The sequence below is a fragment of the Lissotriton vulgaris genome, chromosome 3_1 (genome assembly GCF_964263255.1).
Source record: "Lissotriton vulgaris chromosome 3_1, aLisVul1.2, whole genome shotgun sequence".
Taxonomy (NCBI): domain Eukaryota; kingdom Metazoa; phylum Chordata; class Amphibia; order Caudata; family Salamandridae; genus Lissotriton; species Lissotriton vulgaris.
Genome location: NC_141689.1, coordinates 1,148,613,439 through 1,148,631,414, shown reverse-complemented (window position 1 = coordinate 1,148,631,414; position 17,976 = coordinate 1,148,613,439). Strand labels below are relative to the sequence as shown.

Here is a 17,976-nt window from a genome sequence, read left to right as displayed (position 1 = left end):
GAGGGGGATGATACTGTAAGGCAGATGGCCCCGCTCGAGGCTCATCTTGCCGTGCCGGTCTATTGTCTCAGCCGTGCATCTCATTAGGCACGTCCCTTTGATGCCCGTAGCTCGTGTTTCTCGATACCTCCCCTTTTACACCCTTTCCAATCTCCCCACTGTCTCCATCTTCCTCTGCACCTGTTCTTGTTCCTTCTTCGATCTGTTTTACTGCCGATTGGAATGTACTAATGGTGGGAAGATGGGTTTTTACAGTTGGGAACCGCCAAATGTTTCCGCACTTATGCCCGGACCTTGGATGTATCAAAGCGACCAAAGTGACCCCTCTCGGGGATAATTGTGGGAACCAAGTCGTAAACCTTTGTATACCATGTAAACCTATGGGAGAATTATGTATAAAAGGAGCGATCCACAGAACCAATTTGAAGCAGTCTCCCCGAACTACACTCGTTGTACTTCCTGTGACTTCTGTGTTTCCCTGCAGTAAATAAACCTTGAATCTTTGACGCCGAAGGAAGTGTCCCGTGTCTCTGTCATTCGTACGCCGGAGCAGGTTACCCACGAAGGTTTCAGGTGTTGTCCCCTGGCACCGCTGGGTCTTAAATAACCCAGTCCTTCAGTTGGCGCCCAACGTGGGGCTGCATCAGTGGTACCGGTCCAAGCCCGACGATCGTGAGGAACTTCGTGTGAAATCTCCGAGGGAAGGTGCACTCCGCTTCATCGATCCTGTTGTCGAAACAAGTGGCCCGAAGACTTTTCCCGCGAAGATTCCCGCCTCCTGACGGCTGCGACGGACTGCTGCCCTGACTGTAGACCTGTTTTGGCGCCTGGCGTAGACCTTGGTATAGCGAGACGACTGACGGGCCTTCCTGGTGACGCCATCGATCTTTGAGTTAAGTATTTGTGGGTCGCTCCCAGAGTTCTTGGTTGTGGTTGCTTAGTTGTTGCATGGTTCCATTGCATTTGTGGTTCTTGGTACTTTGTTGTGATATTTGACGACTGCAGTCGCCAAAAACCGAGGGTTTTTGCTCTTTGCAGGGACTTGGTAAATCCCGTAACCCTTGACGTTTGTGAAACTCGGCTAGTGTGCAAGATGCCTGGTCGCAGTACTTTGTTTAGTTGTTTCAGACGTTGTGGTACGGATTCCCGACTGGAGGACTCGTGTCCGATACCTCCGGTTGGAACTCCCACTTATGAGCTCTATAGCAAACACGGGCTAGGCCCGATTACTTTTAATGATTACTGGATCCGTTATACCAAAAAAGATGGTGCCCTTAGTTGGCCACCTCATGGTAGGTTTGAGACAACGATCTTAGATAATCTTGAGACTAAATTGTTTGAGAGAAAGTCAAGGCCGGCCATGTTTGATGCCTTTCGGTTGTGGCGTAAAGAAGCCCGACAGAAAGAGATCAGACAGACTAAACGTAATCAGAGAGATGGTGTTGCTATAATTGTAAAGAAAGCAGAGCAGTTTCAGCGTGATAAGGAGGTTAAGGAAAAGGAAGTGTTTGATAGGCTACAACGTATGTCCATAGATAAATGCTATCCTGCTTTGCCTACGGAGTCGGATAAGAAGGAAGAATCAGTTGAGGATCCTTTAATGTCTTATCTTATGAAGTCGCCACCTCCGTATGTACAGGGTACCGCAGCTCCTGTGGTTCCCCCTGTACCTGCTCCTCCACCTATTCCTCAGCCTGTTCCTCAACCTGCACCTGTTCTTCCGACTGTTCCTGCTCCCTTACCGACTGCTATTCCTACTGCTCCTCCGCTTCCACATACTCCTGCTCCCGCTACTGCTCCTGCTCTATTAACTCCTGTTGTTGCTTCTGTCTCTACTCCTTCTCTTGTTAGTCCCTTGTGCTATACTTCTCCGTCTACTCGGAGTCGTACTTCTCCTGTTGCGGCTAGCTTCTTCCATTCTCTTGGACCTGTTTTTGGGTCCGCTGGTTCAGATGGTCCTCAAAGACGTAGTCAGCTTCCCGGTAACAGGGAACGTGCTGCGCTATATAATATGGCGATGGGTTGGATGACGCACCCTCTTAGAAATCCTCCACGTGCTGTACTTGATACGTTCTGCCAATTCAATGTACCGACACAAAGATACGTGTTCGAAGAAATGTGCAAGGTTCTGCGAGATCAGATATCGGCCGATGCACCTGACGAGGTGTTGACCGCTTTGTCTGATCTACAGCTTCAGTTCTCGAATGGACTGATAGTGGATACTAATGTTCGACGTGCTGTTGAGCGGTTGTTATCTTTCCGTCCCACTCCTATACCTCAAGCTTTGTTTGTTGAGGATGTTGAAAGGCAGTTAGATGCGTCTGGTCAGTTTCCCATGCGTGAGGTTCCATCAGTGTGGATGCCAGGTGATCCTAATGCTCTGCCTATTATTCCGCCACACTTCCAGAGAGTATGGATTCATCTCCTGTGGAAACGCTCTGAAGTGTTACAGGTGAAGCAATCTTTGCCTGACCCTCGCAAAAATCCTGCAGGGTACTATAAAGAATTATCGCAGCTCGTAGATGCTACGATAATGAATCTTGCCGATATTGATATGCTGTTTGGCAATGTCGTACCACAACCGGTATGGGCTAAGATTCGTCAGGAGAATCATCCAAACGAATTAGGTGGTGATTGGGCTGCCATTGTAGCAGCGGATGGGTTGCAAACTGGTGGTGCTAAACCCGAACAGTTGATTGCTGCTCTTCCTCAAAGAATCATTACGCTAATGAAAACTCTTATGCCAGCTATGAGGGTGAATTGGGACAAATTGTCAGCTTGTAGACAGAAGAAGGATGAGAGTGTCTCCGATTTCTTTACGAGATTTGAGGAGGCATTCATCGATCATAGTGGTCAGGATATGGGCACTGAGGGTGGTCAACGATTGTTCGTGGACAAATTTGTCTCTAACTTATTGCCCGATTTGAGCAATAAATTAAAAAATTCTGAGAGTGCGTGGGCCGTTTCTACCTCGGCTCAAATATTGGCTACGGCACAGTATTATGAGAACAGAGAGAAAGAGGAGAACGACCGCGCTGATAAAAAGACGAAAGAACTTAAAACTAAAGTGTTGTTGCAGCAGGCCTATCCTCCGCGTTCGAATCAGAATGCTTCGCAGCAAAGTAGACCGCAGTGCAAATCGAATAGGTCACAACCTCGAAACGACTCCTCTTCCCAAAGATCTTCGTTAGGGTACAATCAGTGTGCCTATTGTAGACAGGAGGGTCATCTAAAATTCAACTGTCCCGTTCTAAACAGTGGTAACTCATCTAGGGGAGGTCGTGGTGGTTCTCAGCAGACATCACGTGGTAGGGGCAGTGGTGCTCAAAATGATCGTTCAGATAACTTATCCAATTCCAATAACTGTTTTGATCAACGCGGATCATCGCAAGGACGATCTGCGCAGTACAATGTAGACGATTATTACGTCGATCAGGATGCTGACGACAGTAATTACTAGGACAGCCATAGACAAGGAGAGGGAGTGGTATCAGTTCCGGTTGATCAGAGAGGGCCTTACGTTGCAGTTGCTACATCGGGCGTCGTTGAGCCTTTTCTGTTGGACACTGGTGCAGCGAAAAGTTCCATCATGCATTCAAAACTCCCTGGCGCACCTTTGTCTGGCTTAACAAATGTTTCCATTGGATTCTATGGCGCCCCTGTTAGTAATCCAGTTTCGTGCCCTTTGCCCCTTACAATAGGGCCTCGTGAGCTGGAAGCTCCGTTGATTTTGACTACGGGTTGTGGTGAAAATCTTTTGGGCCTGGATTTGCTAAAACGTTTGTATGCGACTTTGTATTGTTCTCCTGCGGGTGTAAAGCTTACGTTAGGAGAGAGGGTTGTCTCTCCTATGTACTTGTCTCTCGATAAGCTTCCACCGGAATTGAGTTCTCTTCCTGCATCTTTGTGGGCAAAAGGTCCCAACGACGTGGGCCTGCTTGACATCTCCCCTTATGTTGTTCAGCTGAAATCTAATGTACGGTTGCCACGTATTCCCCAGTATCGAATCTCTCTTGATGGTGAACGAGCACTGTTAGCGATCATTTATGATCTAATCGAGAAAGATGTTATTGAAGAGACGCGGGGAAACGTGTGCAACAGCCCTGTACTGCCCATTCTAAAACGTACTGATCCTTCGAAACCACCTGTTTATCGTTTTGTTATCGATTTACGGGAGGTAAATAAAATTGTGATTCCTCAGTTTCCTGTTGTGCCTGACATCACGGCGCTACTGACTCTGATTCCAGCTTCTGCATCATGGTTCTCGGTGATCGATCTGAAGAATGCTTTCTTTAGCATTCCGAATGCCGAAGAAAGCAGAGACCTTTTCGGTTTCTCTCTTGGTGGTCGCAGCTTCCGGTTTAAACGCGCTCCTCAGGGCTACTGTGAGAGTCCATCGATTTACAGTCAAGCCTTGAAGGGTCAACTGGATGCGTTTTCGTTGCCGGCTGGTGCGGCTTTAATCCAATATGTCAATGACTTATTGGTGGCTGCAGATACTCAGGACATTTGCAAAATTGCTACGGTGTCGTTGCTGCAACATCTCTGTGACTTACATCACAAGGTGTCACCTTCTAAACTCCAATATTGTTGTCAAGAAGTAACCTATCTGGGTCACTTATTGTCAAAGGAGGGAAGACGGTTGACCCCAGAGAGAATTGCAGCAATTGCACGAATGACTGTGCCAACAACCCAACGAGATGTGCGTGCCTTTCTAGGTATCACGTCGTATTGCAGGCAATGGATTCCAAATTTTTCATTGCTAGCGAAACCATTGGTGGCTCTTACGTGCAAGGATGTTTCAACTCCTTTACCATGGACGGACGAATGTCAGAAGAGTTTTTCTGAATTGCGTGACGCATTGTGTTCGGCTCCTGTGTTAGGTACCCCTGACTACAGTAAGCCGTTTACACTATATGTTCACGAGAGGGAAAGTTGTGCTTTGAGTGTCTTAACGCAACCTTTTGGTGGTAAGCAACGTCCATGTGCATATTTTTCCTCGACCTTGGACCCGGTAGCTAGAGCATTGCCGAGTTGCTTGAGAGCAACAGCGGCAGCTGCAGTGTCCATCCGACAATCAGCAGGATTGGTCATGGATAATATGCTTACGGTGATGGTTCCGCATGCAGTCGACACTCTTTTGAATCGTACGAAAACTCAGCACTTGACGAGTGCGAGGTTGTCTGGGTACGAGTTGACGCTGTTGGCAAGTCACATTCAGATAAAACGTTGCAATGTTCTAAACCCGGCGACTTTGTTACCCATTAGCACAGAGTCAGATGAAATAGCAGCCCATGATTGCTATCTGAGGACTGAAGAGGAAACAAAAGGTCGAGTGGACCTTAAAAACACTCCTTTGGAAAATCCAGACGGAACTCTGTATGTGGATGGTTCATGTTTTAAATTGCCGAATGGTGATGTGACTACTGCGTATGCTGTTGTGACTTTGAATACTGTTGTGGAAACTGCGAGATTGAATCAGAACTCTGCCCAGGCTGCAGAGCTGATCGCTCTAACTAGAGCGTGTGTGTTAGCGAAAGGGAAACGTGTGAATGTGTTTACCGACAGCCAATATGCGTTTGGTGTCGCCCATAACTTTGGACGGTTGTGGAGAGAGAGAGGTTTTATGACATCGCATGGTACGAAGATTCAGCATGGACAACTTGTGAATGATCTTTTGGATGCACTTACGTTGCCTAAGCAGGTAGCGATTGTTAAATGTAGTGCACATCGTAAGGTGACGGATGATGTTGGTCGTGGTAATGCCTTTGCGGATGAGATTGCTAAGGAGACTGCCCGGAATCTTAGCACTAGAATGTATTTGACGAGTTCGGTTAGGTGGCCTACGGAGACTAGTATGTGTGAGGACACTATCGAGAGTGTGAAAGCAATTCAGAATGAGGCCACCGAGACTGAAAAGAGGAAGTGGAAAGAAAGTACGGGAAAGTTGGATGCGAATGGTTGTTGGGTCGATTTGTCGGAACATAAGAGATGGATGTTACCGGATGCGTATGTGCTGGCTGTTGTGACAATGGCGCATGGGTTAGCACATATTAGCGTGAAAGGTATTTGTAAGGTGCTGTCTCATGTGTGGAAGAATAATGGTATCACGAAATGTGCTGAACGTTTGGTTAAGAATTGTATGGTATGTATGTTGTACAATCCTGGTAAGGGAACCCCAACTCCTCCTGGACACTTTGCTCCCCCTTCATGTCCTTTTGAGGTGATCCAATTAGACTTCATCCATATGGAGAGATGCAACAACCTGAAATACGTTTTAGTTGTGGTTTGCGCGTTCTCCCGATGGATTGAAGCCTACCCTCTTAAAGACAATACTGCCCTGTCGACTGCGAAAATCCTACTGAAGGAATACTTTCCTCGGTATGGAATGCCTCGGATTGTATGGTCGGATAACGGAAGTGAGTTTGTGGGGAGTGTGATGAAGAGTGTGTGTAAGGGCCTTGGAATTAATCAAAAATTCCATAGCGCCAATCATCCCCAGTCAGCTGGTTTGATTGAAGGGTATAATGGCACCCTTAAACTGAAGCTAGCGAAGATTCAGGCTACGACTGGTCTGTCGTGGCCTGATGCTTTACCCTTAGCTTTATTGTCAACTAGGGCAACCGTACACTCCCGAGTAGGGCTTAGTCCCTATGAAATAGTGTTCGGTCGTCCTGCGAATGTGTGGGGGGTCCCTAGACCGGGTGTGTTCTCCAGTCTTGAATACCCAATGTTGATTGACTATCTTCATGATCTGACTGCTAAACTGAGGTTAATTCACCAACAGGTTTATGAAGCATTGCCGACGCAGACGGAGGGTCCAGGCAGCCCGACTTGGAGAGAGTGCTTGCACTGAAAATTACACTCTGCCGATGGTCTCGTCCCCTGTGTTTCTGGCTGCCAAGGGTACATACTTTGTTTGCCATGATCGTGCGTATGCATGGTTGCCCTCTGACTTTATGGGCTCATGTTTTATTGCAAATCTGTTGCCTCCGACGTTCACTGTAGACGCAGACTATCACAAAACTAGAGTTGTGAGAGGCGTAATTAGCGAAGAGGATACTGCCGGTCAAGAGGCAGGAGACTTTTTCAAGGGTTTCCTCCCGTTTTGGGGGCCTATGGTTAATAGTAGGAACCTGAGACAGTTGACTCGAGTGGTAGAATCGACAGCTAATATTACTGCCAGTGCCCTTGGTAATATCACCACAGAACTTCAGGCGGATAGACTTATGACGTTACAAAACCGAATGGTTTTAGACGTGATCTTAGCAGACCGAGGTGGGGTATGTAAGGTGATCCATTCGAGCTGCTGTATTTTCATTCCAGATAACGCTCCGACCGTCTATCAAGCCATTTCAAAGTTACATAAGATCTCTGAATCCATACACGTGGATGTAGGGGATTGGACGCTACTTGGGTGGTTTTGGGGCCTGATGTCGACTTGGGGTTGGAAGATTCTGATGATTATCGGAGTTGTTGTGGCGTTCCTGTTCACGTGTTGCCTTTGCGTGCAGTGTGGTCCTGCCTTATGTGGCCTTTGCGCTACAACGTGTATAAGACAGCCGCCTGTTACCAAGGGGACTCGGTTGGACAGAGCTATGTTACAGCAACATCTAGATGGTCTGATGAATATCGAGTATGATTCTGACTAGTGCTTGCCTACATGAGGGCAAAAGGAGCGTCTGAGGTTCCGTGACAATTGTAAGTGGTGTTTTCGACTCGCACGAATATGGTCGAGTCCGGTATCTACGAACCGCAAATGACGAGTTTCATAAGTGTGCGTAGTTTCGCTGTGCTAACTTAAACCGTTCGTTTGTTACGTGGGTTTTTCATCTGTACCCACGGGTTCCATCTTAGATACGGCATCCATTTTGTCTCTTGCCCTCAAGTAGCCAGCGAACGGACGTTGTCCGCTTCACGACCCTGGGATTCCCAAGACATCCGCGGAAGACACATGTTCTTTGAAAGTGTCTTTATGACGAGGGGGATGATACTGTAAGGCAGATGGCCCCGCTCGAGGCTCATCTTGCCGTGCCGGTCTATTGTCTCAGCCGTGCATCTCATTAGGCACGTCCCTTTGATGCCCGTAGCTCGTGTTTCTCGATACCTCCCCTTTTACACCCTTTCCAATCTCCCCACTGTCTCCATCTTCCTCTGCACCTGTTCTTGTTCCTTCTTCGATCTGTTTTACTGCCGATTGGAATGTACTAATGGTGGGAAGATGGGTTTTTACAGTTGGGAACCGCCAAATGTTTCCGCACTTATGCCCGGACCTTGGATGTATCAAAGCGACCAAAGTGACCCCTCTCGGGGATAATTGTGGGAACCAAGTCGTAAACCTTTGTATACCATGTAAACCTATGGGAGAATTATGTATAAAAGGAGCGATCCACAGAACCAATTTGAAGCAGTCTCCCCGAACTACACTCGTTGTACTTCCTGTGACTTCTGTGTTTCCCTGCAGTAAATAAACCTTGAATCTTTGACGCCGAAGGAAGTGTCCCGTGTCTCTGTCATTCGTACGCCGGAGCAGGTTACCCACAAAGGTTTCAGGTGTTGTCCCCTGGCACCGCTGGGTCTTAAATAACCCAGTCCTTCAGAGCCCTTTCTACAATGAACTGCGCGGAGAAGGCGTCTGCACCGATGGTGGCCAAAAGCAATTTCTCTACATATTCCTCCATACGCCCAGTGTTGGTGGACTCCGGTACACCAGTAATGCGCATGTTATTCAGCCTACTACGGGCTTCCAAGTCCTCATTCTTCACTGCTATAACCTGCAGTAGCTTGTCCATTCTTGCTAGTTGCGCCGTGTGACCTGCCACTATGTCATCGTTGTCCGAAATGCACCTCTCAGTCTCTTTTATTCTCTTTTAATTTGTTCTTCATGCGGGTCCATTTTGTGCGCTATCCCGTCTATTCTGGATGACATCCGATCCACCTTGTCGACCACGGTAGCGAACCCTTGCCGCATCTCCTGCAAAATCTGTTGCATATCCATGCCTTTAGTGGCCGCAGCATCTCCCGCCATATCCCTCCTGTTCGATGCACTCTCCTCCGTAGTAGGCCTGTTTACTTTCTTCGCCACCTCAAAATTTTGTTTTGGTTGGCGGGTATCCGGTTTGCCCATGGCAGAGCCAATACAGGTCTCCTCAAGCTCATCACAGCCCCACGTTGTAGGCCTTCCCTTAGGACCCTGGTGACTGCCCACCTCACCTCAATAGTTTAGTTCCAATATCGCCGCCTAGCTTACTCTCCACTCTCCCAACAGTTGGCGTTCAGCTGACGCAGCTTCTCACCCCTCCAAACCTTTTGCTGATGCCATTTTCAGAATAAAAATCATGCCCCTCATGGATTTTTCATACACAAATCCATCCTTGGGTCTCTGTCATATATCACCATGGTGAGGAATATATAAGGAGAGGGTGAGGGAAACAGGGAATTATTGACCAAAGCTCTGTGCTTGACTTCCAACTCAAGGGTGCTGCATAGGAGAGAAGAAGTAATGAAAACGTATTGTATGCTGGTGTAGCTATAGTGGGCCACAGAATGCAAGGTGAAATGTAGGGGTTGTGGGTGCTGAGTGCAGTAGGTAACATTGCAAAACAGTGAACATTACAAGGAAACATGATATTTTACTGGTACACTAGAGTGTCTACCAACTTTTCATGACCCAAAATGTAAAGGATTTTATTCATTCTCAGGGTACACTGAGTGACAAATCATTTCTCCCAGAGACTCCAGGTTACATTTTGAAACAAATGTTATGTTATGTTAGATTGCATTTTGTAGAGCACCTATCACAGGGAGGTCTCTAAGCGCTTTAAACATATATAAATCAGTGGTCCAGAATCCCTACATGCAGCTACCCACAACCGAGTAAGCTTATCTAAACGTCTCAGTGAAGAGAATGGTTTTGAGTCTCTTTCTAAATCGTAGTAGCCTGGTTTCCTTACACATATCATCAGGTAGTTTTTTTCAAATCTGGGGGACAGTGTCAGAGAATGCTTGGCCCCCTAGGGTCATTCTGTTGAAACGTGGACAGACTAACAGACGAGAATCTGATGACCGGAGAGTGCGACCAGACACATAGGGCTGAAAGCGGTCTTTGATGTATTTGGGTGCCTCTCCAAACTGGGCCTTATGCGCAATGCACAGCCCCTTGAATTTGACCCTTTGCTTGATGAGGAGCCAGTGTAACTGCTGCAGCAAGGGGGCAGCACATGCTCTACTTGGCAGCTTAAAAATCAGCCTTGCTGCATCATTCATGACCACTTGTAGCTTTCCCAAAGTATGTCAGGAAGCCCAATGTAGACTGCATTGCCATAATCTAAGCGTGACAAGATTAGTGTCGTTACAACAGTCTGCATAGTGTAGAGGGACAGCAAGGTCACCAGTTTCCAGAACCGCCGCATTAGGCCAATACAACTCCCTACACCAGCAGATACCTGGCTCTTTAGGGATTTTCCAGTGTCCAGCTTTAAGCCTAGGCTCTTTACTGCTGGCACCAGGGTTGGAGTGGTGCCCAGCTCGTGAGGCCAATAAAGACTAGACAATGGCAAAACCCCTGTGGTCACAGCCAGCACTTTATCTGGGTTTACCTTCAGGGAATTAGAAGTCATCCAGTTCATAGTGAACCGGAGGATATTTTGGACATTGCCCTGAGCGTCCAGAGCGTTGTCAATACACACAATTAGCTGGGTGTTATCAGCGTAATTAAACACATGACAATATGTTTTTGCTAGTGCATCTATCAAGGGCTGCTATTTCCATGGTCGTACATCTGGTCCTTGATCGATTAATCGATTAAGTCAACCAGACAGTTGGCAAAAGATATTAAACCCAATTTACTCTCTTTAGTTAAAAACCAAGACAAAGGCTTTCTCTTCGATCCTTTGATAGAGATGATTCCTGATTGTCTAGCGCTAGTGGTTAAATGAGAAAAAGGATTTTTAGAGTATGCAAATTTAGATTCAACATGCAGCTTTCTTCACTCTACAAATGGCAAATTCTGGTGTACAAAATATTTATTAGCGGACTTCATATACAAACAAAAATTACATAACAATTTCTTACCCCAAGTAGCTTGGCAAGCTGAAGTAAAACAAAAAATTCATGTTATTTTGAATTACCCGCTCATATTGTTAGAGGATATTTACTTATCATTTTTCATGCATAAAAAATATTATCAAACAATACTTCTAGCATGTGACATTCCACAAATTAATTAGATTGACAGTTGTAACATTTGGACTGTTGCATTTTCATTAGATGAACTTTTCTTCAGTGAAAGCACTATACGCTTGTGCACTGCACCTGTGTGTTAAGCCTTGAACCGTCTGGGCTGATAATGCTTTCTCAATATTCTACTTGATTATATGTGACGTATACACTCCAGCATAATCATCAAACCCTTAAAGGAATCTTCTAGTGTATAAAGAGCTATGAGTAATTACACTACTGAAACATTACATTTGCATACACATGGCCACTATGTAGCTTAAAAAACATAGGCCAATCTCATTTATGGATACAACGGCAATTACCCAATACAATACAATGGAACCAATGTAGAAAGAATTGTCTTAGAACAAATTAGGAGAACCCATAAACTACTCAAAATTACAATAAAGATCCTAAAGTCCTAATATGTTTACAACGGTGTGCAGTGAAGCAAATCTGGAGATTCTTTGAGCATCTGAAAAAGGCACTGAATAAATTATCAGAAAAATCCCTTTATGCACAAGCATCTACGATATGCTTCAATGTTATCAATTTTGCTCCAGTGCATTTATCTTTGTTTATGGCCAAAGTACAAATACTCTATAATACACAGAGCATTCCTGGACTACACATTCATAGGGCAGGTGGAGGAATTAAACTCAAAGAAATCAATTAAAAGACCACAAATATAGGTCTATAGAAGTAATTAACGCCATCAAAATATCCAAATGATTAGACTGCAATTCGAAAAACAATGGCTTAACTGTGCTTCCAATATTTAACTATCGCAAGTGTTCTACAAAACCAAACCAGTGATGTAGCAATGGAGCCCTGGGACCCTAAGCAAATATTTGAGGCACAAGAAGATTATATGGTGGTAGCAAAGATTTTTACATATTACTGCCAGCTATACCCAACCATCTAAGAGACAGGCGGCCAGCATGTAGGGGCAAAATATTGGAAGGATGGGTGTAATGAAATTTTATTAACAAAGAATCACACACTATACATCTCAGTTTCCTAAAGGTCCATCCCATCCAAGCTTATTTCACAGAGACTATGGCAATTTGCAAAATGTTTGATCGGTCCTTGCGCAATATGGGTTTTATCAGCATAATGAAAGCCCACTAAGAACTCTACAGAGCGTTACTATTGTGAGGGCCTCTAGAACTATGGAGAAATAGAGGACAAAATTATGCAGCAGGGTTATCTAAATTATATATCAAGAATGGTCAAATTATGCCGCACATTCTCTTGCAGTATTATCTCGATCTATTTGTGTTAAAAAATATATTTTTTAAACACTCTCCATACACTTGCTTAGTCAAAATAGCAAACTATTTGCAAACACAGTGTTGAAAACAAGCAAGTTTTTTTTTGGGAGTTTTATATAGCGCAAACTTGACCCAAAGTTATCGGGTATCGGAGCGCTTTAAATGAGCACCAGTTGCTTACACATTCATTTTTGTTAGGCGCGGGGAGATGAAGTGATTTGCCCGGAATCACAGGATGTTGAGCGTCATTGCCGAGACTCGAACCCGGTTCCCCCAGATTTGAGATTGACTGTTGAACTCCAAATTGTTTTCCCTACTATTAAGGAGGCTCTCGATTCCCTCCCTACTATTTCCTAGTGTGGTGCTGTTGCCCTAACCACACCACAGCGTACCACAAAAGCAAAAGCACACCAAGAATTGCCTTAAACGTGGCTTAAATATTAAATATGATTCTTTAAGACCTGACTCTGTTAGTTTTGCTTTCTCTAAAAATGTGTACAACTGTGTAAAAGTCATGCCAAGGTAGCAAAGAAGTGCCACAAGTCAGTGCTTATTCCCTCAGCACTAACTGCATACATCAGGTGGCAGGGCCACTCCTGCAACAAGATACCATGACCACACCGTATGCTTTGCCACATATTTGCTAATTGGACTCTAAATCATTACTCTTCAAATTGGTTCCTTCTGGGTCAATTTGAATTTTTGGGAAGAACGGATGGTTTCAGAAGTATGCCCTTTTTTGTCATTAAACCAATGTGGTGTACTAATGTGTTATATTCTTCTACCTCTCAACAGGAAATGATTTTTTGTCGCTTTAATATTAACGTTAATGCTAATAGATTTGAATATGCACAGTTTGTAATTTTTTTTTTTGATAAGCTCGACATTTCCACTCCAATTACCGTCTGTTATACGTAGCTTCAAAGTGTTATGTTCTGTTGTATGAGTGTATGAGTGTCTTAAAATGTTGGTGAATCTATTCCGTACAAAGCAGTAATGTTTTTTTTACGTAAAGCTCAATGTTTTCTCATTTTGGGGTTTTAATACATATAAGCATTTAGCATCCATGGACCTATATGGAGCTAATTTCTTACTACCATAGAGAGACATCACAGAATTATGAATTCGCCTTACCACTGCTTGATTAAAGTTTGCAGGAAGTCCCTGAAATAATAAAAAAATTGTTTGCTTATTAAAATTGGTTGTTAATCTTTCGAAAAGCATTATATGCAATTAACAGACCCAATATTTGGATGATGAATGAATTCCTGCATTTGCCAATCATCAGTTATTCCGGTTCAGACTGTATTATCCTTATAACTTTCTAAAGCCAACATTAAATATCACAATAAACACCACAGTTAATGCAATTTGAGATACAAAATTACCTCAGTAAATGAGACTGGTCAATAAAATAGGATGCGACATTTGAACCATGTGCGCCAAGAAATTGATAATCATTCGCTATATTATGTTACATTTGTTATAAAGTGAAATCTCAAAAATTCAAAGCAGCCACATCATATTCCCTTCCAAACACTGCTCAAATATTGGCCTTCGCTCAGGGCCAGCTTTAGTTTTGGTGGCGCCCTTTACAACAAACATTTTTAAACGCCTTCCCCAGTAACCCCCTTTTCCATGGATTCTCTCACTACCACACGTCATCTGTGCTTCTCATTTTTCCATAGCTCCTTTCTCCAATGTCTTTTATAGCTCGATGGTGGTATTCTTCCTTCTGTTCTAGGATGGCGTGTCCTCTATTCTTGCCTAGTGTGGAATGTTGAGTTGTGTGGAATGCATGAAGTCATCATGGCATAGTGTTCTAGCCCTATCAGGTGAGGTTGATGTCTAGAGCTGTGGGCTGGACTTGTTACATTCTAAGGCCCGGTAAGGTCCCCTTACACGTAGCTTGTTCCTTAATAAATTACTTGTACTGCCTGCCTTCTGAGACTCCTTATCAACTTGCAAGCTCAAATGTATCAAATACTCCTCCCAATCTAGGTTGTCAGAGAGATTTCCTCACACACATATCATAGAGAGACAATGAATCACATGTGTGTAAATCAATGTATAGGAACTGTTGCCTAAATCGATGAATGTTCCAAGGTGGAGGAGTCACAAGTCATCCACACTGGCAGACAATACATGTGAAGAGAGCTTGGTTTAGAGAAATGCAAACTCAAGATTTAAAAAAATAAAACAGTGACTGGGGCTCCCGCTACAAATACGACATTATTACTATCCAAAGAAATCTTTTTTAGCAATCTTGAAATAATGCGAGATTGGGGCTGTGAACATAAGGTTCAAAACCTGTGCAACCTCTCAAACTGAAAACCAATTAGAAACATATTTTGCAATTTCTGCGTTTTAAGTAGGAAACTAGCAAAACGCTTACTAAATGGCAAGGAACTGTCGGAATTTAATCAGATTTCAGTTAAATTTCTAGCCCTACCATTGTCATGTGCACTCAGGAAGAAGGCGTTTCATGTCCCATTTTCTGCTTCTGTGGCCTCTCACTTACCGCACCTGCCTTCTTCGGATGTGGTCCACGGCCCGCGTCATCGGCGGTGAATCCGCATGACGTTCTGCAACATGAAGGTGCGTTCTATAACCTGTGTGCTGCGGCGGTGATTCTCCTCATCTAGAAACGAGAGGCTGCCATTTTAGGTTGCGTCGCTCGTGTTAAATGTTTTTCTTTTTGATTTATGTGATATCTGCTGCTGCTCATCTGAACTGGTGATTTTTCCATCTCTGGACAATATTCATAAAAAAACACACCCTGGACCCGGCTTCTGCAGCAGTGGTTTTGCATCTCCCAGTTGTTTTGGTTCGCGCAGTAAAGAATTACCTCCCCAAACAAGTTTGCAAGCAAATGTCTTTCTCTATTGGTAACCTGGGTGTGCATATTTAATGTATTTACTGCTGGATGACCATTGTGGTACTTACCTATGATGCCTACTAGTTCTTAACAGGCATATCTACATCAGATAAACCAGGTTCTGTGGTCTCCCAGTCTCTTCTGAATATCTCTTTATATATTGTTTTTCATTGAACAGTTTGAGCTGATACCCTCCTCCTTGGTGTGTGGGCTGGATTCATCCCTTTCAAACCATTACACGTCGCTCAACTCATTATTACAAGATGGCCAGCAATTTGCATGCATCCTCCAAACCGTCTCCTTCAGGTACAAAACCAAAAAGAGAGAAGAACGACCCTCCACCTCCTATTTTATCTTCCCAGAATCCTGTCTTGGATTCTGTCTTAGATGAAGTACGCAGTCTTCAATCATTTATGTGTGCAACTAAAGAAAAATTACAACAATTCAAGGATCGATGGATTGTTATGGCGGGGAAGATGTTGGAGTTGGAACACAACTTCAAGATATAACTGCCAAGATACCTTGGAACAGGAAATCCAAAAGCTCAAACTACTCACCGAAGACCCTGAAAACCAAAATAGACGGAATATTCTTTGCATCTATGGTCTTCCTGAGAATATTGAGGGCTCTGATCTTCTGAACTTCTTGAAGGAATTTCCTCTGGATTTCCTGGATCTTCAATCTTCCTTCCTCTTAACATTCATTGTGCACACCGTTTGGGACATCATCAACCTCATTCAGCTAAGCCACGTGGCATCATAAATTACTGACCTGATGCGTGTTTTGAAGGCTGCTAAAGTAAAACGTTGTCTTATTTGGTCTGGCCATAACCTTTTTATTTCACAGGATGTTTCCCACGCAACCAATGTCCCTCCAAAGGAATCCTTAGCTCTTCAACACAGATGAGACATTTGAACATTCCATGTGGTATTCTACATCCATGCCTCTGTAGGATCACCCATGAAGGCACCTCACCTTCTTTTGATGACCCGGATAAATTGAAAACTTTTTTCTTTAACATTAAAATAACAATATGGAGACTAATGCTTGATATTTTTTCAAATACACTTACATTTTTTCATGGATTTCTTTATTTTCGAGTTCTGCTCCAATTGTATACCTCTTTATGTGTATGACAAATTTCCTTTTTCTTTTTTTCTTGTATTTTATTATATATGTTCCTAATACTTAATTTTATGTATGATAGGTCTTACTTTACCCCTTTGTCTCTATGTTTACTTTTAATTTGAGGCTACTTGTTGGGCAACTTTTCTGTTCTCCTCTCTGTTCCTGTTCTTATTCTCAGCGTAAACATGCCCTTCGCTTATCCTTTAACCTTTTCAATGCAGCAATGGATTTTTATCCCCGATCTTTCTTTCATTTCTCTTTTTTGTGTTCCTTTCCCCTTTTCCCTCTTTCTTTCATTTGACTTTTTCCTTCTTGTCTCCCTCCTTACTATTCTTGTTCTTACATGAGTGTTTTCTTTATTCGCTCCTTTATTCCTGTCATAACTGTCCACGTATATTATTTCATGGTTGATAAATTGTGTCATTTTGTCTTTCTTATTGATCTTGCAGCCCATTGTGCCTGTTCCTGTTTATTGTCCCTCACCCCGCAACATGTTTAATGTTGTCTTGTGGAATGTCCGTGGTCTAGAGCTTCCCCTCAAGCATCAAAAGGTACTTTCTCATCTTTCTAAAAATAATACACGTTGCTTTTTTACACGAATCACATTGTAATGATGTTGAATCTCTTAAACTTAAACGTCAATGGGTTAATCAGGTTATTTTTTTCTCCTGCTGTTAACCATAAAGGTGGTGTTGCCATTCTTTTCCACAAGTCACTGAATATTCACGTTTTATTAACTGAATGTGATACGAATGGATGATGGGCTTTGGTTGAAGCTAATATTTTTGAAAAGCAAGTCACTTTCTTCAATATTTATGGTCCTGTTCAATCTGACCCGGAATTGTGGCATAATGTTACATTGAAATTATCTTCTATTTCTAAACTCAATATCCTTATTGCTGGTGATTTTATTGATTGGTTAGATCCGATCACTGATAGAAAGTCTAAGTGTAAGTTTAAAACTGATAACTCTCATAAAGCTTTTCAATCAGCCATTTCCTCTCATCCAAGCTTTGATGTATGGAAAATCTGTAATCCTGATATATATGTATTCGCATTTTTCTCCAATGTACATCACACTGTGCCTCGTATTGATTATATTTTGTATTCCAAATCATTACTATTCAATTATCAAAAATCGGTTCTATTTTTATTTCTGATCATGCTCCTGTTTTGTCTTCTTTTGATATGTCCCTTAACACCTCTAAAACAGGCCAGTTGGCATTTTAATAATACTTTATTATCAGACCAAACTTTATTTTGGAAGCAACTGCCTCTATTTATGAGTTTTTCTAAATTGATCAATCTAAAGATACCTCTGTTCATAATAATTGGGATGCTGTTAATGCTTCCTTCAGGGCATAAACTATTGCCTACTCTGCCAGAAAGAAGAAAGCTTTGAACGCTAAGTATTTCTCAGCTCTCCAACATATAAAGGTTCTCAAACATACCTATTTCACCTCCAAATCCTCTTCG

The 17,976-nt window shown here is 43.4% G+C and overlaps 1 protein-coding gene across 1 annotated transcript in view; it reads right to left on the bottom strand.

The window, feature by feature from the left end:
• The window catches only part of LOC147727588 (uncharacterized), a 92,964-nt gene that overhangs the window by 8,572 nt on the left and 66,416 nt on the right, over positions 1 to 17,976 (bottom strand). Inside the window, exons 14-15 of the mRNA XM_086963142.1 lie at positions 13,629 to 13,658; positions 11,074 to 11,091 (exon numbers count right to left, since the gene is read on the bottom strand). Of these exons, the coding sequence (XP_086819268.1) occupies positions 11,074 to 11,091; positions 13,629 to 13,658 (48 nt within the window). The remainder of the gene's footprint in view (positions 1 to 11,073; positions 11,092 to 13,628; positions 13,659 to 17,976) is intronic.